Source organism: Malus sylvestris, chromosome 16, assembly GCF_916048215.2.
Source record: "Malus sylvestris chromosome 16, drMalSylv7.2, whole genome shotgun sequence".
NCBI lineage: Eukaryota > Viridiplantae > Streptophyta > Magnoliopsida > Rosales > Rosaceae > Malus > Malus sylvestris.
In genome coordinates, this window is record NC_062275.1 from 12859505 (window position 1) to 12885583 (window position 26079).

Below are 26079 nucleotides of genomic sequence, written 5' to 3' on the forward strand. Positions count from 1 at the left end.
CTTGCACTCCATATATTCTGTCTTTGATCGGCTTAGGCGAAGACCTTTAGATTCCAACACTTCTCTCCAAAGGTTAAGCTTTGCATTTACCCCTTCCTGAGTTTCATCTATCAACACTATATCGTCTGCGAAAAGCATACACCAAGGAATATCACCTTGAATATGTCCTGTTAACTCATCCATTACCAACGCAAAAAGGTAAGGACTTAAGGATGAGCCTTGATGTAATCCTACAGTTATGGGAAAGCTTTCGGTTTGTCCTTCATGAGTTCTTACGGCAGTCTTTGCTCCTTCATACATATCCTGTATAGCTTGGATATATGCTACTCGTACTCCTTTCTTCTCTAAAATCCTCCAAAGAATGTCTCTTGGGACCCTATCATACGCTTTTTCCAAATCTATAAAGACCATGTGTAAATCCTTTTTCCCATCTCTATATCTTTCCATCAATCTTCGTAAGAGATAGATTGCCTCCATGGTTGAGCGCCCTGGCATGAACCCGAATTGGTTGTCTGAAACCCGTGTCTCTTGCCTCAATCTATGCTCAATGACTCTCTCCCAGAGCTTCATTGTATGACTCATTAGCTTAATTCCCCTATAGTTCATGCAATTTTGTACATCGCCCTTATTCTTGTAGATAGGCACCAAAGTGCTCATTCGCCACTCATTCGGCATCTTCTTCGTTTTCAAAATCCTATTGAAAAGGTCAGTGAGCCATGTTATACCTGTCTCTCCCAAAACTTTCCACACTTCGATTGGTATATCGTCTGGGCCTACTGCTTTTCTAAGCTTCATCTTCTTCAAAGCTACACCCACTTCTTCCTTCCGGATTCTACGATAAAAAGAGTAGTTTCTACACTCTTCTGAGTTACTCAACTCCCCTAAAGAAGCACTCCTTTCATGTCCTTCATTGAAAAGATTATGAAAATAACCTTTCCATCTGTCTTTAACCGCGTTCTCTGTAGCAAGAACCTTTCCATCCTCATCCTTGATGCACCTCACTTGGTTTAGGTCATTTGTCTTCTTTTCCCTTGCTCTAGCTAGTTTATAGATATCCAACTCTCCTTCTTTGGTATCTAGTCGCTTATACATATCGTCATAAGCCGCTAACTTAGCTTCTCTCACAGCTTTCTTCGCCTTTCTATACCTTTCACCATTTTCATCGGTCCTATCCTTGTATAAGGCTTTACAACATTCCTTCTTAGCCTTCACCTTTGCTTGTACCTCCTCATTCCACCACCAAGATTCCTTTTGGTGTGGGGCAAAGCCCTTGGACTCTCCTAATACCTCTTTTGCTACTTTTCGGATACAACTAGCCATGGAATCCCACATTTGGTTAGCTTCCCCCTCTCTATCCCACACACACTGGGTGATTACTTTCTCTTTGAAAATGACTTGTTTTTCTTCTTTTAGATTCCACCATCTAGTCCTTGGGCACTTCCAAGTCTTGTTCTTTTTTCTCACTCTTTTGATATGTACATCCATCACCAACAAGCGATGTTGATTAGTCACGCTCTCTCCTGGTATAACTTTGCAATCCTTACAAGTTATACGATCCTCTTTCCTCATTAGAAGAAAATCTATTTGTGTTTTTGACGACCCACTCTTGTAGGTGATCACATGTTCTTCTCTCTTCTTAAAGAAGGTGTTGGCTAAGAAGAGATCATATGCCATTGCAAAATCCAAGATAGCTTCCCCATCCTCGTTTCTCTCCCCAAAACCATGGCCACCATGAAAACCTCCATAGTTGCCTGTCTCCCTGCCCACGTGTCCATTTAAATCTCCTCCTATAAATAACTTCTCCGTCTGAGCAATTCCTTGCACCAAGTCTCCAAGGTCTTCCCAAAATTTCTCCTTCGAACTCGTATCCAACCCTACTTGAGGTGCGTACGCACTAATCACATTGATAAGTTCTTGTCCTATTACAATCTTGATTGCCATGATTCTGTCTCCTACCCTCTTGACATCTACAACATCTTGTGTCAAGGTCTTGTCCACGATGATGCCAACACCGTTTCTCGTTCTATTTGTGCCCGAATACCATAGTTTAAACCCTGAGTTTTCTAGATCCTTTGCCTTACGACCAACCCACTTAGTTTCTTGTAGGCACATAATATTTATCCTTCTCCTCACCATAACTTCTACTACTTCCATAGATTTTCGCGTCAAGGTTCCTATATTCCACGTTCCTAAACGCATTTTGCTCTCTTGAACTCTACCCTTCTGTCCTAGCTTCTTCACCCTTCCCCGTCTAATAGGATCAAAGTACTTCTTTTGTGTGTCCCGTGTAAAGTTGATAGGAGCATATGCTCCCAAACAACTTTGAGTGGAGTCGTTCGAAAAGAAGTTTCTATAGCCCCCTTGCTCATTTAACACTGTATCCGGGTGCCGATGGAGATACAGCGACCCTTGCTCACTTATCACTGTGCTCAGGCCACACAGCGCGCCACTTACGGGTGACGCCCTAGCTTTAGCGCGATTTCGTTCTGGATTCATATTCATAAGGATTCGACGTGATCATGGAGTGCCGGCTGTCGACTACCTGACGCCCTCCCCCTCTTCCTTTATCCGGAATATTTAAATGGTCTGCATGTTGGTTAAATAGGTCCACAAATATTCCCTTGAATCTGCTGAAGAAACTTTGAGCAGTCATGGGTAATCTTTGTATTTGAGGGTTCAGTTAACAATTTCCCCAAAGAGCAAGCTTGACATGATGCATGTTCAAGGACGAGTTTCAAACTTCTGGTAAGAGGATGCCAGTGTGATGTTTTGAGGATATTGCACATCATATCTCTCCTGGAGATCCCAAACGATCGGGCCAAAGCAAGAAAGTGCTCTGAAACTTAGACTTCTAGCCGGCCACATGGTGGGCCTCCACAGCTTGTATGGTTATAATATACAATCCATTCGGGAGGTACGCTTATGGCCATATTCGTATGAAGTGATACAAAGATATTCCAAACCATTCTCTTCAGTAGTTTCGACATGATAGTTATTCTCTCAAATATCCTTAAAGCTTAACAATGTTCTTTCGAAGCGGGGTGAGAAAATGGCCTCTTTAATGGCTAATTTAGTATCATTGGACAGTGTGATATGGGTAGGTTGGATGAACTTGAAAGGGTTGTCTAGAGATGACAATTTAACCCGTCAAACCTGATCCCTTCATGTAAACAATCCAAAATGTTCGATTTCAGAGATTAAATTTAAGGTATTTTACGGTTATAGGTAACTATCGGGTAAATTTGTTGGCCTCAGATTCGGTTATGGTTATTGGAGTACCGCCCCAAACCTCTACCTGAAATCGAACCGTTTTTATTTTTAATATAAAAATATAATATTTATTAGGGTAAATTACACACAACTACCTCAACTGTGGGTAGCATTACAATTTCATACCTCATGTTTTAAGCTTTAATATGTCATACCTCAATTTACGAATTCATGTCATACCTTCGTTAAAAATTCTGTCTGTTAACTATTGACGTAGCAAAAGCAGGGCCACATGTTTAATGACATAGCATAAAAAAAATTAAATTAATAATTTCATAATGACAAAAACAAGAAAATCTATTCAAAATATAAATACGTTAGTTAATTACAATTTTAACAAAATTAAAAATAAATGAAAAAATGCTACTTAGTACTATGATCTAGTGGTATTCCTCCACTTGTAAGTGAAAAATCTTAGGTTCGATTCTCGCCAAATACGAATTTGAACCATATTATTGCTAGCCCATTGTGAGCCTAAACTCACATCATTCCCCTTAGTGTAGATAATATCGTTTGGTTCAAAAAAAAAATTAAAAACTTTGTTGATGCACAAAATCGGTAAGGACTTTGGTACAACAGAAAATGTTAAGTTTGTGACCTCCGCTAGATTGCTCTGGTCACTAGTATGGATAAGTATGTAAATGGATAGAGATAGGGAAGCAAACACAAGATGTACGTGGTTCACCCAGATTGGCTACGTCCACGGAGTAGAAGAGTTCTCATTAATTGTGAAGGGTTTACACAAGTACATAGGTTCAAGCTCTCCTTTAGTGAGTGCAAGTGAATGATTTAGTACAAATGACATTAGGAAATATTGTGAGAGAATGATCTCTATTTATAGAATAGAGTTTCTAGTTTCATTCTGACATTGACACGTGTCGTGTTGTGATTGGCTTCTGATGTTGACACATGTCGCGCTATGATTGACTTCTGATGTCGACACGTGTCGCACTGTGATTGGCCTCCTGGTTTGAGGGAAACTCTTCTGGGTCCTTGACAGTATAACGTTGACCGGTGTTCAGTAGTTTCGGGATTGGTCAAGTATGGTACAAACAGTGCTCCCCTAAGTTCCCGAGTGAGGGAAGCTCCTCGGTTGGGGACTTGTAAGATCTAAGCCATTGAGTAATCACGAAACTTCTAAGTACCGAAGTGTGGTATCATTTTCACTTGCCTTATCTGTCTCATACGTAGATGTGGCATCTTCTCTGGAAGTACTTTTCCTCTATCCAGGGGTGGTATCTTTAACCGATGAAGATGCACAAGGTAATGTATCAATTTCACTTGAAGCTTACTTGTAGTTTCGGGTTTGGTCAAGTGCGATACAAAACCCTATAGTAGGAGTCCCCCAAGTCACCAAGCTAGGAGATTTGCTAAAAGAGGTAACAGACAAGGTAAGCAATCAGACTTCCAAGCAAGCAACCTGGATCGGAGGTTCAACTTCGGCTTTCGGTTGATTGTTCTTCTTCTCCTTGTGTCGTACACAGCAACAAGGATAAGGAGAAGCAAATGGAGAAGAGATGATATGAGATATTTTTTCTTTTGAAGAAGTAACTTTCCACAGGCTTATTCTTGAACTGGGCTGGAGGGTTTTCTGGTTTCCTCCAGAGTATAAGGCCGACTCAAGAATTTGAGTGTCAAAACAAGTCCATCAAATCTAGAGTACGTTCGACCTTGATGATATGAGATACTTTTGCTTTTGACAAAGTAGTGGATGTATCGGCACGTGTTCTGTTACGCTTGTCTCCACATGCTTTCTTGTATCCTTCTCACTTGCCCTATCTGTTCCTCAAGCAGATGTGGTATTGTCTCTGGAAGCATAAGATGTTGAAGATGAGTACTTGAGAGTAATGCCAGGTAAGTAATTGGGCAAGGGGTTCCAGGCAGTCAGTTCCTGACTGGAAGCTTGATTCCAAGTGCTGACTGATTGCTCTTTTTCTCTTTGTCTTGCAGGTAAGAACAAGGCCAAAGGAAAAGACAAGGAAAAAGCATGATATGGGATACTTTTGCTTTTAACCCTGATGATATGAGATACTTTTGCCCTGGTGTGGCTGGTTTGCATAGGTATTATTGGGGGGAAAAAGCTGGGTATTTTGAGAGGCTTCGTTGGGAGTGCCCTCTCAAATATGAGAAAGGGTTAAGCATTTTTGCAAGTCTGCCTGTCCGTGGAGGATGGAAGTCAACATATATAGAAGTCTCCCTAACAACAAGTAGTAATGCAATTCTTTTACCCTTTTTGGTCGTAGCAATGTAGTGGGAGCTGCAAGCTTCACGTGTTTTAACTTTGTGAGAGCACTTTGAAAAAGTGGTATGTGGTATCTGGAAAGCTGATGTTGCTTGTAAAGATTGCAGATAGACTTTATCCAAGGAAATCTGGCTCTCGAAGTTCAGATAGCGATGCCTCTTCGGTTTTCGAACAAGCAATCCTGTCAGGGATCTGGCTCTCGAGATTCGGAGAACAGTGCCTCTTCGATTTTTGAGAAAGCAATCTTGTTGGGAGTCTGGCTCTTGAGATTCGAAGAGCAGTGCCTCTTCGATTTTTAAGAAAGTAATCCTGTTGGGAGTCTAGCTCTCAAGATTCGGAGGGTGGTGCCTCTTCGATTTTTGAGCAAGTAATAATGCTATTCCTTTACCCTTCTTGGTCATAGTAATGTAGTGGGAGCTGCAAGTTTCACATGTTTTAACTTTGTTAGAGCGCTTTGAAAAAATGGTATGTGGTATCTGGAAAGCTGATGTTGCGTGTGAAGATTGCAGACAAGCTTTATCCAAGGAAATCTGGCTTTCGAAGTTCGGAGAGCGGTGCCTCTTCGGTTTTCAAACAAACAATCAAGTCGGGGATCTGGCTCTCGAGATTCAGAGAACGGTGCCTCTTCGATTTTTGAGAAAACAATCATGTTGGGAGTGTTTTCTCGAATGTGAGTAAAGGTTGGGCATTTTTGCCAGTCTGCCTTGCCACGGAGCACGAAGGTTAACACACATTAGGACTTTTTAGTTATTAAGCAGTGGTGTTGTTCCTTTACCCTTGTGGGTAATAGTAGGGTAGCTGGACCTTCAAAATTTATGTGTCTAAACTTTGTCAAAGATATTTGGCAAAGTTATCTGGGGTACCCGAAGAGCTAATATTGCGTGTGGAAAGTGGTGCCTCTTCGAAATTTGGAGAGTGGTGCCAATTCGATTTTTGAATCAACGTCCCTTTTGCCTTTTCTTTTATAAGGGCACCAATTGTGTGCAAGGAGTACATTCAGAGAGTTATTGCTTGTAGGAATTTTCCCCTTACTTTAAAGATTTATTGCACCTCATTTCTCATTCATCATTTCTGAGAATGTATGATTCATCCGACCGTCGTTTTGACTTGAACTTTGGTGAAGAGGCAGCCATGCCTTCTCAAGACAACATATGGCGTCCATCCTTCTTATCCCCTATTGGTCCTCTTACCGTTGGGGACTCTGTGATGAAGAATTATATGACCGCTGAGGTGGTGGCCAGGAACTTTCTCACTCCCAAAGATAACAGACTACTTTCCAAACGGTCTGATAAGTTGGTTGTTAAGGATTCTCTGGCTCTCAGTGTTCAATATGCACGTTATGTGTCTAATATGGCCCAACGCCTATTTGCTCGAACCCGCCAAGTTGAATCATTGGCGGCTGAAGTGATAAGTCTCAAATAGGAGATCAGAGGGCTCAAGCATGAGAATAAACAGTTGCATAGGCTTGCACATGACTATGTTACAAACATGAAGAGAAAGCTCGACCAGCTGCAGGAATCTGATGGTCAGATTTTACTTGATCATCAGAGGTTTGTGGGTTTGTTCCAAAGGCATTTATTGCCTTCGTCTTCTGGGGCTATATCGCGTAATGAAGCTCCAAATGATCAACCTTTGGTGCCTTCTCCTTCTGGGGTTCTGCCTAATACTGAGGCTCCGAATAATCACCCTTTGGTGCCTCCTCGATCTGGGGCTTTGCCGACTGCTGAGACTTCTCCTGAGCAACCTTTGTGAAGGCTCCCTCTTGTTTGTTTGTTTTGATTCATGTATATGTACATATTTGTAACTTATCGGAGATATCAATAAACAAGATTTGCTTCATTTCAACGTATTTTGTTAAATACATCAAGGCCTTCTTCACTAAGTTCTTTGAATTTTTCCTTTTGTTAAAGCTTGTATGTTGAAGCTTTGTGAGTGAAGCATGTTGGTTGAGGTAGTGCTCCCTTACTTTCCCGAGTGAAGAAAACTTCTCGTTTGGAGACTTGAAAAATCCAAGTCACTGAATGGTCGTGAGACTTCTGAGTATCAAGGTGCAGTAGCATATGGTAGGAGTCCCCCAAGTCTCCGGTCGAAGGAGTTGACGAATTAGGCATTTCCTTTCTAAGTGGTAGCCCAAAACTCCTTCTTCATATATATTTGTTATGAAAGCTGTTAGGCCCAAATAAGAGGAGGCCTAAGCAATTTTTTTATTTTTTCGAAATTTTTTTTTTGGATTTTTTTATTTTTTTTCGAAATTTTTTGAATTTTTGAATTTTTCAATTTTCGAATTTCCGAAAAAAATTTATATATATATATTTTAAAGCTTTGGTGTTGAAGCCTTGTAGGTGAAGCTTTGGTGTTGAAGTTTTGTAGGTGAAGCTTTGAGGTTAAAGTTTTATTGGGCACCATGAATTGATTTTGCTTCCCACAGACGACGCCAAATGTTGATGCACAAAACCGGTAATGACTTTGGTACAACAGAAAATATTAAGTTTGTGACATTCGCTAGATTGCTCCGGTCACTAATATGGATAAGTATGTAAATGGATAGAGATAAGGAAGCAAACACAAGATGTACGTGGTTCACTCAGATTGGCTACGTCCACAGAGTAGAAGAGTTATCATTAATTGTGAAGGGTTTACATAAGTACACAGGTTCAAGCTCTCCTTTAGTGAGTACAAGTGAATGATTTAGTACAAATGACATTAGGAAATATTGTGAGAGAATGATCTTTATTTATAGAAGAGAGTTTCTAGTTTCATTCTGACATTGACACATGTCGTGTTGTGATTGATTTCTGATGTTGACACGTGTCGCACTATGATTGGCTTCTGATGTCGACACGTGTCGCGCTATGATTGGCCTCCTGGTTGGAGGGAAACTCTTCTGGGTCCTTGACGGTATAACGTTAACCGGTGTTCAATAGTTTCGGGATTATAGTACAAACAAACTTAATAACCCTTATTTCCCCACCCCTCGGCTCCAAATTGAGATCCGCCGATCCAACATCATGATTCGCAACTCCACTAACCTTATTCCCCAATTCACATCTTAGTCGCAGGGCCACCATCCCAACTCCACCAACTCGAACTCCAGCTAGACCAGTGACTGCCCACGCAGCTGAACTGTAATTGACCCAAACAAGTTAATGCAACAGGCCCAAACAAGTTCATGGTTGAATTTCAAATCTAGATCGTGGGTTTTTCGGTCGAACCCACAACCTCTTTCTTCTCACGGGGGCGCGGTGGTGGACCTTTACAGCCTGTGCATGACGTAGCATGGAGATGAGGACCTCGATTTTAATCTGTACGTAATGTTCGACTTGGACGAAGAAAACCCACCACTCGGATCCGAAGAGCTGGAACTCGCATTCATCAGGAACTTGCATTCATCCGAAAGAGATGGGTTGTCTCTGCTGTGTCCATAGGAGCGACCATCTTGCTTTTTTGGGTGTGATTTGATATCCCACCTCTCCATTTTTTCTGGTTTTATAGTGGTTCAAAATTAGTATTAGGAAATAGTTGTTCTGGGTTTGAGAATGCACCCGGGTGGGAAAGGAACTGGCTGTGCGATTGCTGGAGGGGGTGAATGAAGATGATTGTTTAATCCTTTTTATTGTTGCAAAAAAAAAATTAATTAATATTACACAAAACTACCTTAATTATTGGTCACATCACAATCTTATACCTCATGTTTTAAACATTGCAATGTCATACCTTAATTTATGAATTTGTTGTAATGTCATAGCTCTGTTAATTAATCTATCAAATTAACTGTTAAGTGATGACGTAACAAATATAAGGCGCACATTTTGTTAACGTGGCAGCCAACTTGTGCCAATGGTAAAAAACTAATAAAATATTGAATGATTAAAATTATTTTAATTCATTTAAAATATTATTTTAAAAAATCGAAAATCAAAAATAAAATCCATCCTCACGGCCCTCACCCTACCCATACTTCCCCTCACTTCTCTCTCGCTACGCATGAACCCATAACCACCATTTCTGCAAAAGCAATCAAACCCAATTTCTGAATCATAAATGGCAACACATAAAACAAAGCAAAAACCAAATTCAACCAAGAAAATCAAAGAAAGCCAAGTAATTTACACATCAGAGGAAGAAAAGGAAACCAAATTAAGCAAACAAGCAAGAATGGACAGTGGAGTGAACTTGGAGTAAATGTAGGAGGAGCCGAGGAACATGAGCTTCTGGACTTTGAATTGGTAGGCGTTGTCAATGATGTTGGTTTGAATCTGGAGATTGACGACGAAGAATCTGCTGCATCTGTGTTATTTGGATATTTTGTTGGCTATGGTCAGTTATTAGACAATCTCTATGGAATTTGGTATCAAGAATTAAAGATCATTCCTTTCTTTTTTTGTTAATGAGGATTGATGGCTTCTTGTTTCTTCAATCAGTTACCTCTATTAGGAGGTTATGTTGTCTTTGGGGCATAATATTAGTATACAATATAGTTTTGATTGTAGTGTTTTCCTTTTTTGGGTGTATCATGTGGATTGTTGGTCCATTGCTGTTGTAGTTTGATGTTTAGCATATTTTAGTAAACTTTATCAAGCTTCCATAAAAAGCATTATTTTAATAAAGCGATGATCTGTGTGCATGGCCTGAAAGTGTGTTTTTCCCTGTTCCATGTAGGCATCTCCAATTCATTTAGCTGGAAGGCAAGTTTACATTGAGAGTGGAGCCCAAACAACGCTGGAGTAGTAGCTCGAAGACGTAAGTGCTTTATTTCATTATCCTTATGATTAACATCTTTGATGTGGCAAATTTAATGATGTCAGACTATGGCTGCATGATGAAATTCTTAAATACTATGGGTTAGAATAATATGACTGTAAGGGGATATATCATAGATGTTGGGTGAAGTCTTGGAGAAGGCACTTACAGTTGTGTTTGTCCTAATGTTGGGAGCTGCTGCAAGGAAGTGGTGTTGTCTTCATAAATCTTAGAAAAATTTTGTGGTAGAGATAGGGAATATGTTTTTTCTCAATCAGTCTCAGAATCAATCTTGCATTGCAATCTTCTTTCTTCTAAGATGACATTTAGATGTCAAGGTTTTCATGGAATCAAATCATTTTTGTTCATGAGCTTAATGAGTCTACTAGTAGAGCTAGAATTTAGAGTGTTATATACCAAATTGCTAAGTGATAGGAGCATATTTATGCGACTTAATTGGCTTGTTCTTGTGCGTTTACGTTGTGTTTCTTTAGTTATTTTAGTGTTTAAAGCCATTTTCTTTTGTTTGTAGGTCTTAATAACAACCTTGGCAAGAAAAGTGCATTTTGGTGCATGTTGGATCAATATTGGGCTCAAATGGATTGCATGCATGAGGATGGACGTTTTGGGCATATGTGTGTGCAAGTGTGTGTGTGTAATTGCAAGGATAAATAATGACAACTCATACACATGCAAAGAAGCCCACATGCAAAGTGAAAGACTCTAAGTACAAAGTATGCAAGAAGATGCATTTTGGAGGCCTTTGGAGCATGTTTCGGGCTTGGAATGGATAGCAAATGCATGGGCCAAGTGGATGGACGAATTTGAGAACTAAAGAGGCCAAGAATATGAAGAATTATGGTCCAAAAGATGAAGAAAACAGCCCAAAAATCTGTCACCCCAACTTGCATTCCTTGCCATGCAAACCACATAGAATTCCCTTTGGATTCCATGCCATGCTTGATCACTCTTGTCCCCTACATAATTTCTGATTTCATGCTTTAATTCATTTAATTATTTCACTCAATTGCTTGATACCTCTTGTTCCCTTCACCCATTAGATTTTAGACAACCTTTACATCCATTACATGCACCAATTGATGCTCCATCATTCACATTTGGAATCCAATGCCATGTGCAACACATGTTGTTGCACCTTTGACCCATTTGTTGACACATTTCACCTCCCTTTCCATCTCTATGCAATGTACACAATCATTCATGCTCCCTAGCTACAACACCACTCCATTTTACCCTTCACACTTTGCATCATTACTTCATTTTCACCCTTGGACCATTGCACACCACACACACAAATTGCCATCCTTAACCTAACCTTATTTTCTAAGGTTTTTGGGGCCTATAAATACATGTTTACACCCCTTGGCCAAAGAACAATCCCCCATATTCATCATTTTATCACAGAAATTCGTCCATACACACCCTAGGAAGCAAAACACCCCAAAAACACCATTCTAGTGCCTAGAAAACATAACAACCACTCCACCTTCTTCCACCCTCTTTGCCTAGTTTTCCACCACCTTCCAACCATCAAACACTCTTCCACACTCACCCTAAACCCCTCCATATCATTCCCCATCCATTCTACACCATAAATCCACCCAAAAATCTGTCCACAAGCTTCATGCCGCAACAAGGAGGAAGGGAGATCCATTGATGCACTTGCTTTCCAAGTTGGAGCATTTTAGGTGTTTTCTTTCCTTGGATTTTAATGTCTAATTTTATGTATCTTTGTATTGCAAGAATGAGGAACTAAACCCCCTTAGTTGGGGGGTGATTTGAAACCATGTACATGCTTGCAATATGATTTGATTACATTCAGTTGTTATTTCATAAGTTGCGGATTCAATTCGTTCATCTACTTGATTGATAACTTATTTGTGTATGTTGATTGAGAGTGCACGCTTAGTTTTCATGCATGAATATGATGCTAGATTATGAGGGAGTTTCACCTAATAGTTACAATCTTATAATCACAAGTAGTGAAGGTCGCTTGAAAACGATCGCGTTGAATGAATTCTTGGCACTAGTTTCATGCTCATCATAGTAACGAATGCCTCGTCAACACTTATAGTTCTCATTGTGCTTCATGATTCTTGATTGTATCTTTATTGTGCTCATCACGTAAGGAACCTTTGAGGAATGCTTTGAATTGTTGTATGCGCTTTTCCATCCAATTCATTAACTTAAGGAGAACTTGAAGGTTAATTTAAGCGTATCTAATTAACTTGGGGTGTTGAGTTTCATAATTTATTGAAAGAACAACTGAAAATCATTTTGTTTGCAAGTGTGTCATGTGTGGAGAAGAACCTCCTAACTAGCCTTTTATCCATCATTTTCATCCAAAAACGTTTTACAATCTGTTTTGTTTTAAAGTTTCTGTTTTGTTTTCAATTTTCGTCCAAAACAAATCCCCCTTTATTTTGAAGTCTTAGATTAGTTAGAAAGTGTTTTGATTTGTGTTTCTAAGTGTTTTTATTCAAGTTTTTATCCAACTTCGTCCAAGTTCTTGTTAGGTTCTCAAAACTGCCCAGAAAGTGGTTTTTAGGTAGTTTTGAGTCATTAGGTTGCTGTTTTGAGTTTTATGTTTGTTTAAGTATTTTAAAGTATAGTTTTGCATTCTTTGAGTCTAGTTTAGTGTTTTAAATTTTATTTTTATGTTTTTAAGTCAGTTTTCAAGTGTTTAGCAATCCCTCCTAATCCCCGGCCTAGAACGATCCCTACTTACATACTTTACTACATTTGATAAAAAGAGGGTTTAATTTGTGTGCTTATATATTTCGCATCAAATTTTGGCGCCGTTGCCGGGGATTAGCAACTTTGCTAATCTCTTGGATTGTTTTCTTTCGAATTATTGTATTTTGTTTAAGTTTCTGTTTAAGTTGCTGATTTGTTTTGTTTTCTTTGTTTTTAGGTACTAGTTTATGACCCGTAGCTCACAACCTGTTCGTGAGCATATCTCCGACTTTGACGGTGATTTTGAGAGGACTTTGAGAAGGAAAAAGAAATTGCAAGAGTCTAATCCTCTTAGTCCCGAGCCTGAATTAGAAGAGCAAGGTATAGCCATGGACAACCGTACACTCAAGGAGCTTGCTGCCTCGGGTTTGGATAATGCCGCACCATTGTGTATCCAATATCCCATGGCTGCTCAAGGTAAAACCGAAGAGTTCGAGTTAAAGTCAAGTTTGCTCCACCACATTCCAAAGTTCCATGGGCTTTCCATGGAGGATCCGAACAAACATTTGAAGGAATTTGAAGTGGTGTGCTCAAGTATGACTCCGATTACCGTTGACGGAAGTATTTTAAAGATGAAGGCTTTTCCATTCTCTTTAATGGACAAAGCCAAGGATTGGTTATACGAGTTGGCTCCCGGTACAGTTACATCTTGGGAGAGTATGAAGAGGGCGTTTCTGGAGAAGTTTTTCCCAACTTCTCGTATCATTCTTCTTCGTAAAAAAATAAGTGGAATTCAGCAAAGCCAAGGTGAATCTTTTCCATCTTATTATGAACGATTTAAATCACTTGTTGCTTCTTGTCCACAGCATCAGATGAAGGAGGAGTTACTTCTTCAATACTTTTACGAAGGTCTTTTACCACTTGAACGGCAAATGTTGGATGCTTCCGCGGGAGGAGCTCTAGTGGATAAGACACCTAGGGATGCCAAAACTCTCATTGCGAATCGAGCACTCAATGCACAACAATATGAAGGTGTTGGGCAAAGAGACACCCCACGGCCACATCATGTCAATGAGGTAAGTTCTATTTCTGAGTTACAATCCCAAATGGCTAACCTTACGTCTATGTTATCGCAGTTGGTTGAAGGCCCCAAAACGCAAGGAACTACAATCTGTGGTGTATGCTCCATTCAAGGACACCAATCTGATCAATGCCCTCAATTAATTGAGAATGGAGGATGGGAATCGGCCAATGCTGTGGGTTATGGGAATCAAAACCAACCAAGGAATGATCCTTTCTCCAATACATACAACCCGGGATGGCGTGACCACCCCAATTTCAGATGGAGAGATGCACCACAATATGGCCAACAAAGTGGATTCCGACAACCCCCGGGTTTCTTTCCAAGGCCAATGGAACCACAACCACCTCCTCAGGCACAATCTTCCCAAACCAACCCAGGTACGTCTATGAATGATGATAAAACATATCAGTTACTAACCACCATGGCGCAGGGAATGCAGAACCAAGCAAAGGAGGTTAATGAGCTGAAGAAGCAAATGGGACAAATGGCCGAATTTTTGGGGCAATTCCGTGAAAATGGTAAGTTACCAAGCACTACGGTGGTCAATCCAAAGGGTGGCTTCGAATCTGCAAAGGCTATCACATTACGAAGTGGAAAAGAGGTGAGAAACAAGGAAGATGAGAAGATACAACTCAAGGAAGATGAGAACACCTACCCCATGGCAAGGGTACCATCACCCATGCCGCAGCCATCTAAGACATCCCATCCGTCCACCTCAGGTAAGAATGTTCCAAATGTTGTGATTTCGAACACTAATCTGCCCAATGTTCCTTTCCCTCGTAGATTTGCACAATCGAAGAAAGAAGAAAGCGAAAAGGACATTTTGGATACCTTTCGAAAAGTCCAAGTGAACATTCCTTTACTTGATGCTATTAAGCAAGTGCCCAGGTACGCAAAGTTTTTAAAAGAATTATGCACAACTAGGAAAAGAATTTCAAACAAAGAAGTTGTGAAGGTAAGTGAAAATGTATCTGCGGTTTTGCAACGGAAGTTACCTCCAAAGTGTAAGGATCCAGGGAGCTTTACTATCCCATGCGTAATTGGAAACACTAGATTTGAAAAATGCATGTTAGATTTAGGTGCTTCTATTAATGTTATGCCATATTCCATTTATGCATCAATGAACCTTGGTGAGTTAAAACAAGATGGCGTGATAATTCAATTGGCCGATCGTTCTAACGCTTATCCCAAGGGAGTCCTTGAGGATGTTTTAGTGCAGGTCAATCATCTTATCTTTCCTGCAGATTTTTATGTCTTAGAAATGGAGGATTCAAGCCATGCTCCATCATTGCCAATCTTGCTAGGCCGACCATTCATGAAAACAGCGAGAACAAAAATAGATGTGTTTATGGGAACATTAACCATGGAGTTTGATGGAGACATTATTCGTTTTAATCTTTCTGAAACCATTAAATATCCAATGGAGGACCATTCTTGTTTCGCTATTGACATTGTTGATTCTTTGGCACAGGTACATTTGGATCGAATGAACGACGATGCACTTGAAATAGCCTTAGTACACGGCATAGGAGCAAGAAACAAGTGTGGGGGAATCCAAGCAACCCACGGCATGGAATCTGACCATATTGCCGTGCCCCCTTGTGGTGAAGTGTTTGAAATGGTCGCGGCCCTCGAGTCATTGACATCACATTCTGGTAAGTCTTCACTCTCAATTTTAGATTCGGTTTTGGCTAACAAGTTACTTCCATCCATTGTGCAGCCACCTACACTTGAGTTGAAGCCATTACCTAGTCACTTGAAGTATGTTTTCTTGGGAGAAGATCAAACACTACCCGTCATCATATCTAGCTCACTCACGGCCCAAGAAGAAGACAAGTTGATAAGGGTGTTAAAGGAGCACAAATCTGCCATTGGATGGACCTTGGCGGATATCAAAGGCATTAGTCCCACCACGTGCATGCATCGCATCCTTTTGGAGGAGGGAGCTAAGCCATCTCGGGAGGCTCAACGTCGCCTTAATCCACCCATGTTGGAAGTAGTAAAGAAGGAGGTTATAAAATTGCTTGACTGTGGTGTTATATACCCTATTTCTGATAGTCGTTGGGTGTCTCCCGTGCAGGTTGTTCCAAAGAAGTCCGGGATCACGGTGGTGAAGAATGAAGAACAAGAGCTTGTACCCACTCGTGTGGTGACCGGTTGGCGTGTTTGTATTGATTACAGGAAGTTAAATGCCATGACAAGGAAAGATCACTTTCCGTTGCCATTCCTGGATCAAATGTTAGAAAGGTTAGCCGGTTATAAATTTTATTGCTTTCTTGATGGATATTCCGGATATAACCAAATTGTGATAGCTCCGGAGGACCAAGAAAAGACAACGTTCACGTGCCCCTTTGGCACCTTTGCATACAGGCGCATGCCATTTGGTTTGTGCAATGCCCCTGCGACATTTCAACGATGCATGGTGAGTATCTTTTCTGATTATGTGGAGAAAATTATTGAGATATTCATGGATGATTTCAGTGTGTTTGGTAATTCATTCGATCATTGCTTGAGTAATCTGACCTTAATTTTGAAACGTTGTGTTGAAACGAATCTTGTGCTTAATTGGGAAAAATGTCACTTCATGGTTAAGCAAGGTATTGTTCTAGAACATATTATTTCTGAAGAAGGCATTGAAGTGGATAAATCTAAGGTAGACCTTGTTCGTCACTTACCCTCTCCAACTTCGGTTAGAGAGGTTCGTTCGTTTCTTGGTCACGCAGGTTTTTATAGGCGTTTCATAAAGGATTTCTCCAAGATTTCACAACCACTATGCCGATTGCTTCAAAAAGAGGTGGCTTTCGAGTTTGATGGTGCATGCTCCACGGCATTCAAGCAATTAAAAGAAGCTCTTACTTCGGCTCCCATTATCACACCTCCAGATTGGAGCCTTCCATTCGAGTTGATGTGCGATGCTTCGGATTATGCGATTGGTGCTGTTTTGGGGCAACGAAAGAACAAACAACCTCATGTTATTTATTATGCCTCTAGGACACTAAATGATGCTCAATTAAATTACTCCACCACTGAAAAAGAATTACTTGCTGTGGTATTTGCATTAGATAAGTTCCGATCATACTTACTTGGTACTAAAGTTATTATTTTTACTGATCATGCAGCTCTCAAGTATTTACTCACAAAAAAGGAGGCAAAGCCTAGACTAATTCGATGGATGTTGCTTCTACAAGAGTTTGACATTGAGATTCGGGATAAGAAGGGCGTGGAGAATGTGGTGGCTGACCACCTAAGTCGAATGGTGCATGAGGAAGCATCGCCAATTTCTGAAACCTTCCCCGATGAGCAACTAATGTCTATCCAGGTAAGTGAGCCTTGGTACGCGGATTTGGTGAATTATTTGGTGACTAAACAAGTTCCTAGCACCCTAAACAAATTCCAACGTGATAAACTTAAAAAGGATGCTAGATTTTATGTTTGGGATGACCCATACTTGTGGAAATATTGTTCAGATCAGGTTATAAGAAGATGTGTGCATGAATCAGATTTTCACTCAATTTTAAGTTTTTGTCACACATATGCATGTGGGGGTCACTTTGGCACCCAAAGGACAGCTTTTAAGGTTCTTGAATGTGGTTTTTATTGGCCTACTTTGTTTAAAGATGCTAGAACCTTTTGTTTAACATGTGATCGCTGCCAAAGGACAGGTAATATTAGCCAAAAAGATCAAATGCCGCAGGTACCCATCTTTGTTGTTGAAATCTTTGATGTTTGGGGTATCGATTTTATGGGTCCTTTTCCTTCATCTTTTGGTTTCACCTACATATTACTTGCCGTTGATTATGTTTCAAAGTGGGTGGAAGCGAAAGCCACTCGAACTAACGATTCTAAAGTTGTGGCAGATTTTGTGAAAACTAATATCTTTTCTAGATTTGGGATGCCTAGGGTGCTAATCAGTGATGGAGGGTCTCATTTTTGCAACCGTACCATTGGGGCATTACTCAAGAAGTATCATGTGACGCATAAGGTTTCCACACCTTACCACCCCCAAACCAATGGCCAAGCCGAGGTATCTAATCGTGAGATCAAACAGATTTTGGAGAAGACCGTTGGGCCAAATAGAAAAGATTGGAGCTTACGGCTGGATGATGCACTATGGGCGTATCGAACGGCTTACAAGACCCCCATTGGTATGTCTCCTTTTCGACTTGTGTATGGCAAGCCTTGCCATCTTCCCGTGGAATTAGAACATAGAGCTCATTGGGCCATCAAGACCTTCAATTTGAATGTGGACCAAGCTGGAATTCATCGAAAGCTTCAATTGAGTGAACTTGATGAGATAAGGCATGAAGCTTATGAGAATGCTAGAATTTACAAAGAGAAGACCACGGCATTCCATGATAAGATGCTTCGAGGCAAGACTTTCGAAATTGGGCAGAAAGTGTTGTTGTTCAACTCCCGCCTTCGTCTATTCCCTGGTAAGTTACGTTCCAAATGGGTTGGCCCGTTTGTTGTTACTAATCTTTTTGTACATGGTGCAGTCCAAATTAAGAGCTTGAGAACCGGGCAAGAATTCAAGGTGAATGGACATCGCTTGAAGCCATACTACGAGAACTTTGTGGAGCATGTTGTGGAGGAGATCCCACTGCATGCCGTGGGTTCCAAGGAGAAGTGAAGGTGTTCATCGTCCGGCTGGAAGACGTTAAAGCAAGCGCTTTAAGGGAGGCAACCCATTTATTCTGTTTGATTGTCTATTTTATTACTTGTTTAATTATTTTTGGTTATGACTTTCTATTTTGAAACATTAACAAATATGCAAAGGATTTTAACATTAAACTTCGTGGAAATGAACAGCAAAGCTTCGCCGTACAATTCCAATCCAGTTCAAGTTCAAAGCTGTGGAAAGTCAACAAGATCAACTATCTCCAAAACCAGATTTGCGTTCTTAAACTCTACTCTGTCTGGTTTTTACTTTGCCATATTTGTCATGTTTATTTGTCGTTTGTTATTTGCTTGTTTTTGGTGTGAGTATATGCTTGAAACATTGAGGACAATGTTTGATTTAAGTGTGGGGGGAGTAACCATTGTTTTGCATGAAATTCGTAGAAATTTATCACCCATTACTTCTAGTGTTGTTCCTTGTTGTTTTAAGTATTTTTAAGCTGTTTTGGAGTGTTTCAGTGTGTTTTGACATAAAAATCCAAAAATTCATAAAAATTTGAAAAATTGTTTTTGAAAATCCAAAAAAAGAGTTGTTTTTGTGCGCTTATTTGTGTCTTAGGGTACCTTCCAACACAATGATGAGGATTCAGTTTGTAATTGCATGACTGTTAAAGAGAGTTATAAACATGGATGAAAGTTTGATTTACTCTTTATTTATGCGTGATTGTGGTTATAACTTATGAAATCACATGTAATCATAAAAGAAAAAAATTAGTTTTTTGTAACATGCTTGAAGGAAAGAACTCAAACTAACGCTACAACCTTGTGAGAATTGAGCCTAAATATTTATTTGGAGAGTTAAAATCTGTGCATTATTGTTTTCTAAAGTCGTTGCATGATCTCATTATTCTTTGCTTGGTTATTACTTAGAAGGCGTTTCATCATTTAGTTCCAAATGCTAGAACTCATGCCTATTTCATTCAAAGCATGCTATTGATTTGCATAACACATATTCAAGATGAAGTTGTGTAGTTACCACCACCAAAGCCAAACTGCCATGTATCCCATATCGTTATATGTTTAAGTTAACCCCATTGAGCCTTGATAGCCTACATTCTTTGTTAAACCACATTATCCTTACCTAGCCTAGTTTAGGACCATCCATACCCTTGTTCTTGAAGCATAGTAAAGTATGAGTCAAATTGAATTCCTTTTGATTAATGTATGGCAGAAAACAAGTGTGGGGGAAGTGATTCTTGTGTGTGTGTATGCCAAAATCATTCATAAGGCACGAGTAGAAAAGAAAGATTCGTGAAAAATAGAATGAAAAGAAGAAGAGCTGTGAAGAGAAAAGGAGTTGAAAAATATGTGAAAAAGAGTTTTAAAGTGTTGCTTATTGAAGAAAGGGTCCAAAACATTGAATTCGGCCCTAAATATTGCTTGAATCTTCCCTTCGTGTTTAAAAGTTGATTACTGCAATCTAAGTGAATTCTAAGTTTTCATTTCATTACTTTTCTTGCTATTGCTTTAAGAACGTTTGTTATCCCTATCCTTCATTTGTTAGCCAACACCCCAAGCCCGTTACAACCTTTGACTTCAATCTTGAGTGTTATGTGTTTCAATTTGTGGAGTTTGAATTTGGTATGAGCATATGGTGTCACTGGTTCTCGTGTCTAAGTAATAGCATTCCATTCATGAGATCATATCTAAACATGCTTATTAACTCCAGAAATTGCTTTCTTTGTGATACATATATGTGAGCATTCGTTTTCATATCTACATCAATCTTCTCACATATAACTAGTATAGGGTGTGTAGTTGGAAAATCTGAGTGAAAATTGAGTGCATATCTTGTAAGGAATTGAGTGAATTCTCTAAGGCATGTTACTACATCAAAAACATTATTTTAATTGATTAATTGTGAACTAGTAAGTGGTGACTATGATTAAGTATGTGCTTAAGTGTAAAGATGACTCAAATCTGTGGGGATAATGATTTTTAACATGTCATGTGCATTGGAAATCCCTGAGGCAAATGTTGGAAGGTTTAGGTTGTGTTTTATTTGTTTTGTTTCGTTTTATTTCTTTGTTTTGCTCGAGGACTAGCAAAAGCTAAGTGTGGGGGAATTTGATAGGAGCATATTTATGCGACTTAATTGGCTTGTTCTTGTGCGTTTACGTTGTGTTTCTTTAGTTATTTTAGTGTTTAAAGCCATTTTCTTTTGTTTGTAGGTCTTAATAACAACCTTGGCAAGAAAAGTGCATTTTGGTGCATGTTGGATCAATATTGGGCTCAAATGGATTGCATGCATGAGGATGGACGTTTTGGGCATATGTGTGTGCAAGTGTGTGTGTGTAATTGCAAGGATAAATAATGACAACTCATACACATGCAAAGAAGCCCACATGCAAAGTGAAAGACTCTAAGTACAAAGTATGCAAGAAGATGCATTTTGGAGGCCTTTGGAGCATGTTTCGGGCTTGGAATGGATAGCAAATGCATGGGCCAAGTGGATGGACGAATTTGAGAACTAAAGAGGCCAAGAATATGAAGAATTATGGTCCAAAAGATGAAGAAAACAGCCCAAAAATCTGTCACCCCAACTTGCATTCCTTGCCATGCAAACCACATAGAATTCCCTTTGGATTCCATGCCATGCTTGATCACTCTTGTCCCCTACATAATTTCTGATTTCATGCTTTAATTCATTTAATTATTTCACTCAATTGCTTGATACCTCTTGTTCCCTTCACCCATTAGATTTTAGACAACCTTTACATCCATTACATGCACCAATTGATGCTCCATCATTCACATTTGGAATCCAATGCCATGTGCAACACATGTTGTTGCACCTTTGACCCATTTGTTGACACATTTCACCTCCCTTTCCATCTCTATGCAATGTACACAATCATTCATGCTCCCTAGCTACAACACCACTCCATTTTACCCTTCACACTTTGCATCATTACTTCATTTTCACCCTTGGACCATTGCACACCACACACACAAATTGCCATCCTTAACCTAACCTTATTTTCTAAGGTTTTTGGGGCCTATAAATACATGTTTACACCCCTTGGCCAAAGAACAATCCCCCATATTCATCATTTTATCACAGAAATTCGTCCATACACACCCTAGGAAGCAAAACACCCCAAAAACACCATTCTAGTGCCTAGAAAACATAACAACCACTCCACCTTCTTCCACCCTCTTTGCCTAGTTTTCCACCACCTTCCAACCATCAAACACTCTTCCACACTCACCCTAAACCCCTCCATATCATTCCCCATCCATTCTACACCATAAATCCACCCAAAAATCTGTCCACAAGCTTCATGCCGCAACAAGGAGGAAGGGAGATCCATTGATGCACTTGCTTTCCAAGTTGGAGCATTTTAGGTGTTTTCTTTCCTTGGATTTTAATGTCTAATTTTATGTATCTTTGTATTGCAAGAATGAGGAACTAAACCCCCTTAGTTGGGGGGTGATTTGAAACCATGTACATGCTTGCAATATGATTTGATTACATTCAGTTGTTATTTCATAAGTTGCGGATTCAATTCGTTCATCTACTTGATTGATAACTTATTTGTGTATGTTGATTGAGAGTGCACGCTTAGTTTTCATGCATGAATATGATGCTAGATTATGAGGGAGTTTCACCTAATAGTTACAATCTTATAATCACAAGTAGTGAAGGTCGCTTGAAAACGATCGCGTTGAATGAATTCTTGGCACTAGTTTCATGCTCATCATAGTAACGAATGCCTCGTCAACACTTATAGTTCTCATTGTGCTTCATGATTCTTGATTGTATCTTTATTGTGCTCATCACGTAAGGAACCTTTGAGGAATGCTTTGAATTGTTGTATGCGCTTTTCCATCCAATTCATTAACTTAAGGAGAACTTGAAGGTTAATTTAAGCGTATCTAATTAACTTGGGGTGTTGAGTTTCATAATTTATTGAAAGAACAACTGAAAATCATTTTGTTTGCAAGTGTGTCATGTGTGGAGAAGAACCTCCTAACTAGCCTTTTATCCATCCTTTTCATCCAAAAACGTTTTACAATCTGTTTTGTTTTAAAGTTTCTGTTTTGTTTTCAATTTTCGTCCAAAACAAATCCCCCTTTATTTTGAAGTCTTAGATTAGTTAGAAAGTGTTTTGATTTGTGTTTCTAAGTGTTTTTATTCAAGTTTTTATCCAACTTCGTCCAAGTTCTTGTTAGGTTCTCAAAACTGCCCAGAAAGTGGTTTTTAGGTAGTTTTGAGTCATTAGGTTGCTGTTTTGAGTTTTATGTTTGTTTAAGTATTTTAAAGTATAGTTTTGCATTCTTTGAGTCTAGTTTAGTGTTTTAAATTTTATTTTTATGTTTTTAAGTCAGTTTTCAAGTGTTTAGCAATCCCTCCTAATCCCCGGCCTAGAACGATCCCTACTTACATACTTTACTACATTTGATAAAAAGAGGGTTTAATTTGTGTGCTTATATATTTCGCATCACTAAGCATCTGTTTTCTTAGAAGTAATTGTTTGATCAACTTATTTTTCATTATGTGTATAGGTGAATTATTCAACAGGAGGAAAGGGCAGTGGCAACGGTGGTTTTCAAATTATGAATCTTTGTCATACGATTCAAGGAAAAGTGAAGTATTTTAAGTGATAATTTGTTTGTAAATGGAGACGTATTTCATACTTGACAAATAGTTTCATACTAGAATTTGTACCCGCGCGCTGCTGCGGGATTGAAAACTATATGAAAGATTATGCAATTTCAATCTTCATAAAACAATATATGAGTCAAAAACTAAGTTACCAATGCCAATGCAAATTATACACAACCTCATCATGAATGAAACAAATTTAAATATCAAAAGAGAAACCTACTTTGTCCATTAAAACTATTACGTTCTTTGGATACGAAAAAACACAAATTGCTTCCTGTCCAAAAACATTAATGGAAAATGTTGTTTTCTGCAACACTAAAAGTTGTCCTATGCTATGTTGATCATTAAGGAAGCATCCCAGGCAAGGGAAAAAAATTGAAATAAATTTATAGACAATAGAATTATATCATGAACAAAATAAGGCTAATGCGTGTTTACCTAGTGTTTTTGTGTGTAGAAAGAAATCTGATTTTGCACGAAATGGAGATGACCTTCTCTGGCAATTCTATAGGACACGATCAAACTTTTGTGCGTTTCCAACTTGCCTTGCAACCAAGTTTCTACAAAAAAACAGATCAAATTCAAGAAAGTAATTAGACCAAGGCATAAGAGATTATAAGAAAAAGTATAGAAAATATAAACCACATATACCACTTATTATACTACTTTGTATTCCGAATACACCTAAACATATATCGATTTCTAGTGAATGGTTCGGTTCCAATTAATTCCACTTTAGTTTCTTTCAAACCCTTCAACTTATCATTGACTTTTTTTTAACGGCATCATATTAAGAGTTAGCTAATAATAAATATACAAATTTGTTAACCTTTAGTTGACCCTCGACATGTGCTCGGAAGAGGGTTCTTCCAACATCCTGATATCATGTCAAGAGTTAAAAAGGAGCAAGAAAAAACTAATGTAAGAGCTCTGTAAAATTGAGACAGAGCATATTACCTTATAAGGCCTCTTTAAAATTAGGTGGACCAAGTTCTATTGCCATGATTTCATCATCCAATTTGTCAACCATCTGAGAAATGAAGAGATAGTATCTACATAAGTAAAATCTGAAAAGTAATATCAAAAAATGAGTCGGTTGTTTAAAACAACGATCTAGCTAAGACAACATCCATATCTGCATATAATTCACAACTTCTGAGACAAAACAATGTAATAAGGAACTTCCACCAAGTTCCTTTTCAGAGATCCACACTATAAAATGCACTACTTATACTAAATTGTAATATTAAATCTACATATACTAAAGTAAGGTTATCATAAATGACCAAAAATAAATCTAAACAAAAACTTGAAACTAAAAACCAAATGGTTATCAAACGGCTCCTAAAGGAACACACATTTTGGATTTATTAAATGGAGTTTTTCAAGACCTTCAACTAAGTGAAACTAATATACAAATACTGTTTGTACCATACTTGACCAATCCCGAAACTATTGAGCACCGGTCAACGTTATACCGTCAAGGACCCAGAAGAGTTTCCCTACAACCAGGAGGCCAATCACAGCGCAACACGTGTCAACATCAGAAGCCAATCACAACACGACACATGTCAATATCAGAATGAAACTAGAAACTCTCTTCTATAAATAGAGATCATTCTCTCACAATATTTCCTAATGTCATTTGTACTAAATCATTCACTAGTACTCACAAAAGGAGAGCTTGAACCTATGTACTTGTGTAAACCCTTCACAATTAATGAGAACTCCTCTACTCCGTGGACGTAGCCAATCTGGATGAACCACGTACATCTTGTGTTTGCTTCCCTGTCCCTATCCATTTACATACTTATCCATGCTAGTGACCGAAGCAATCTAGCGAAGTTCACAAACTTAACACTTTCTGTTGTACCAAAGTCCTCGCTGATTTTGTGCATCAACATTTGGCGCCGTCTGTGGGAACGACACTTATTCTCACTCTCTTCAGTTTTGTCAAGCTGGTTTCCACCATTCGTACACTCTATTTTGACCAGACATCCCTCTCCAACATGGGAGCGAAGGAAGCCACAGCACACAGAATGACATCCATCTTGCTCCTAGTGCGAAGCAACAAAAGAAGGAAGGAAAGAGGATTGTTCTTCAAGCTAAAGTCGATGAGTTAGAAGCCCAAAACAACAAGATAGCAATGAAGAATGATGTCTTACATGAGCAGTATGAGAACCTCTTTGAGGCGCTCCATGAAACTAGGCGTACTCAAACATGCGAGCTCGTTACCTTTGTGGACATCAACCATCATCTGCGTGCCCCCCAACACGGAGGGTCGCCTTTCTTCGACATGGGTATCCCTGATGAGGAGCGAGCTAATCTTCAAAACATTGATTGACATGAGACTTCTCTCAACCCAGCTGCTTCAACCCGAAGTAGAAGAAGTGGAGGAATACACCTCCTTACAGAAGGAGTGGAAGGATCGAAAGCCGTCTTTCGTGACTGTCGAGATTTCCTAAAGCAACGTCGAGACAATCCCATCCATGTAAGTTAGAAGATCAACGACCCAAGGGTCTCTGAAAGACTCGGCCCCCTCCCATGTCCCAAGCCGGTTACCAATTTGGGGAATGGGCAACAAGTCCTAGAGAAACAAGAAGGTATAGGGGACTCAGAGATGTTCCGACAGACATACCTTGGAAGTCAGTACGTCGAGTTCAGGGAAAAATCACATGCTCTTGATCAAACCTTCATACTTCCAAGAGGATATGGAGATTTACGAAAGAAAGCTCCAGTGGTACATGACTCTACTCG

The 26079-nt window shown here is 39.3% G+C and overlaps 1 protein-coding gene and 1 long non-coding RNA gene across 21 annotated transcripts in view; one reads left to right on the forward strand and one right to left on the reverse strand.

The window, feature by feature from the left end:
- The window catches only part of LOC126608366 (uncharacterized), a 56247-nt gene that overhangs the window by 9724 nt on the left and 20444 nt on the right, over positions 1 to 26079 (reverse strand). For 11 of the 20 annotated variants that reach the window (XR_007617829.1, XR_007617824.1, XR_007617826.1 and 8 more), the window contains 2 exons: positions 24280 to 24389; positions 23502 to 23882 (listed from right to left, as the gene is read on the reverse strand). This is a non-coding gene — a long non-coding RNA (uncharacterized LOC126608366). Of the gene's footprint in view, positions 1 to 9423; positions 9518 to 9547; positions 9800 to 23501; positions 23883 to 24151; positions 24200 to 24279; positions 24390 to 26079 lie in introns of those variants that run through there. The other 9 variants (XR_007617840.1, XR_007617834.1, XR_007617827.1 and 6 more) reach the window with 6 other exon arrangements.
- Positions 13382 to 22255, forward strand: LOC126608354 (uncharacterized). Its single transcript, XM_050276229.1, has 2 exons — positions 13382 to 13756; positions 13859 to 22255. The coding sequence occupies exons 1-2, from the start codon at positions 13414 to 13416 to the stop codon at positions 18661 to 18663; spliced, it is 5148 nt and encodes a 1715-aa protein (XP_050132186.1). The 5' UTR covers positions 13382 to 13413; the 3' UTR covers positions 18664 to 22255.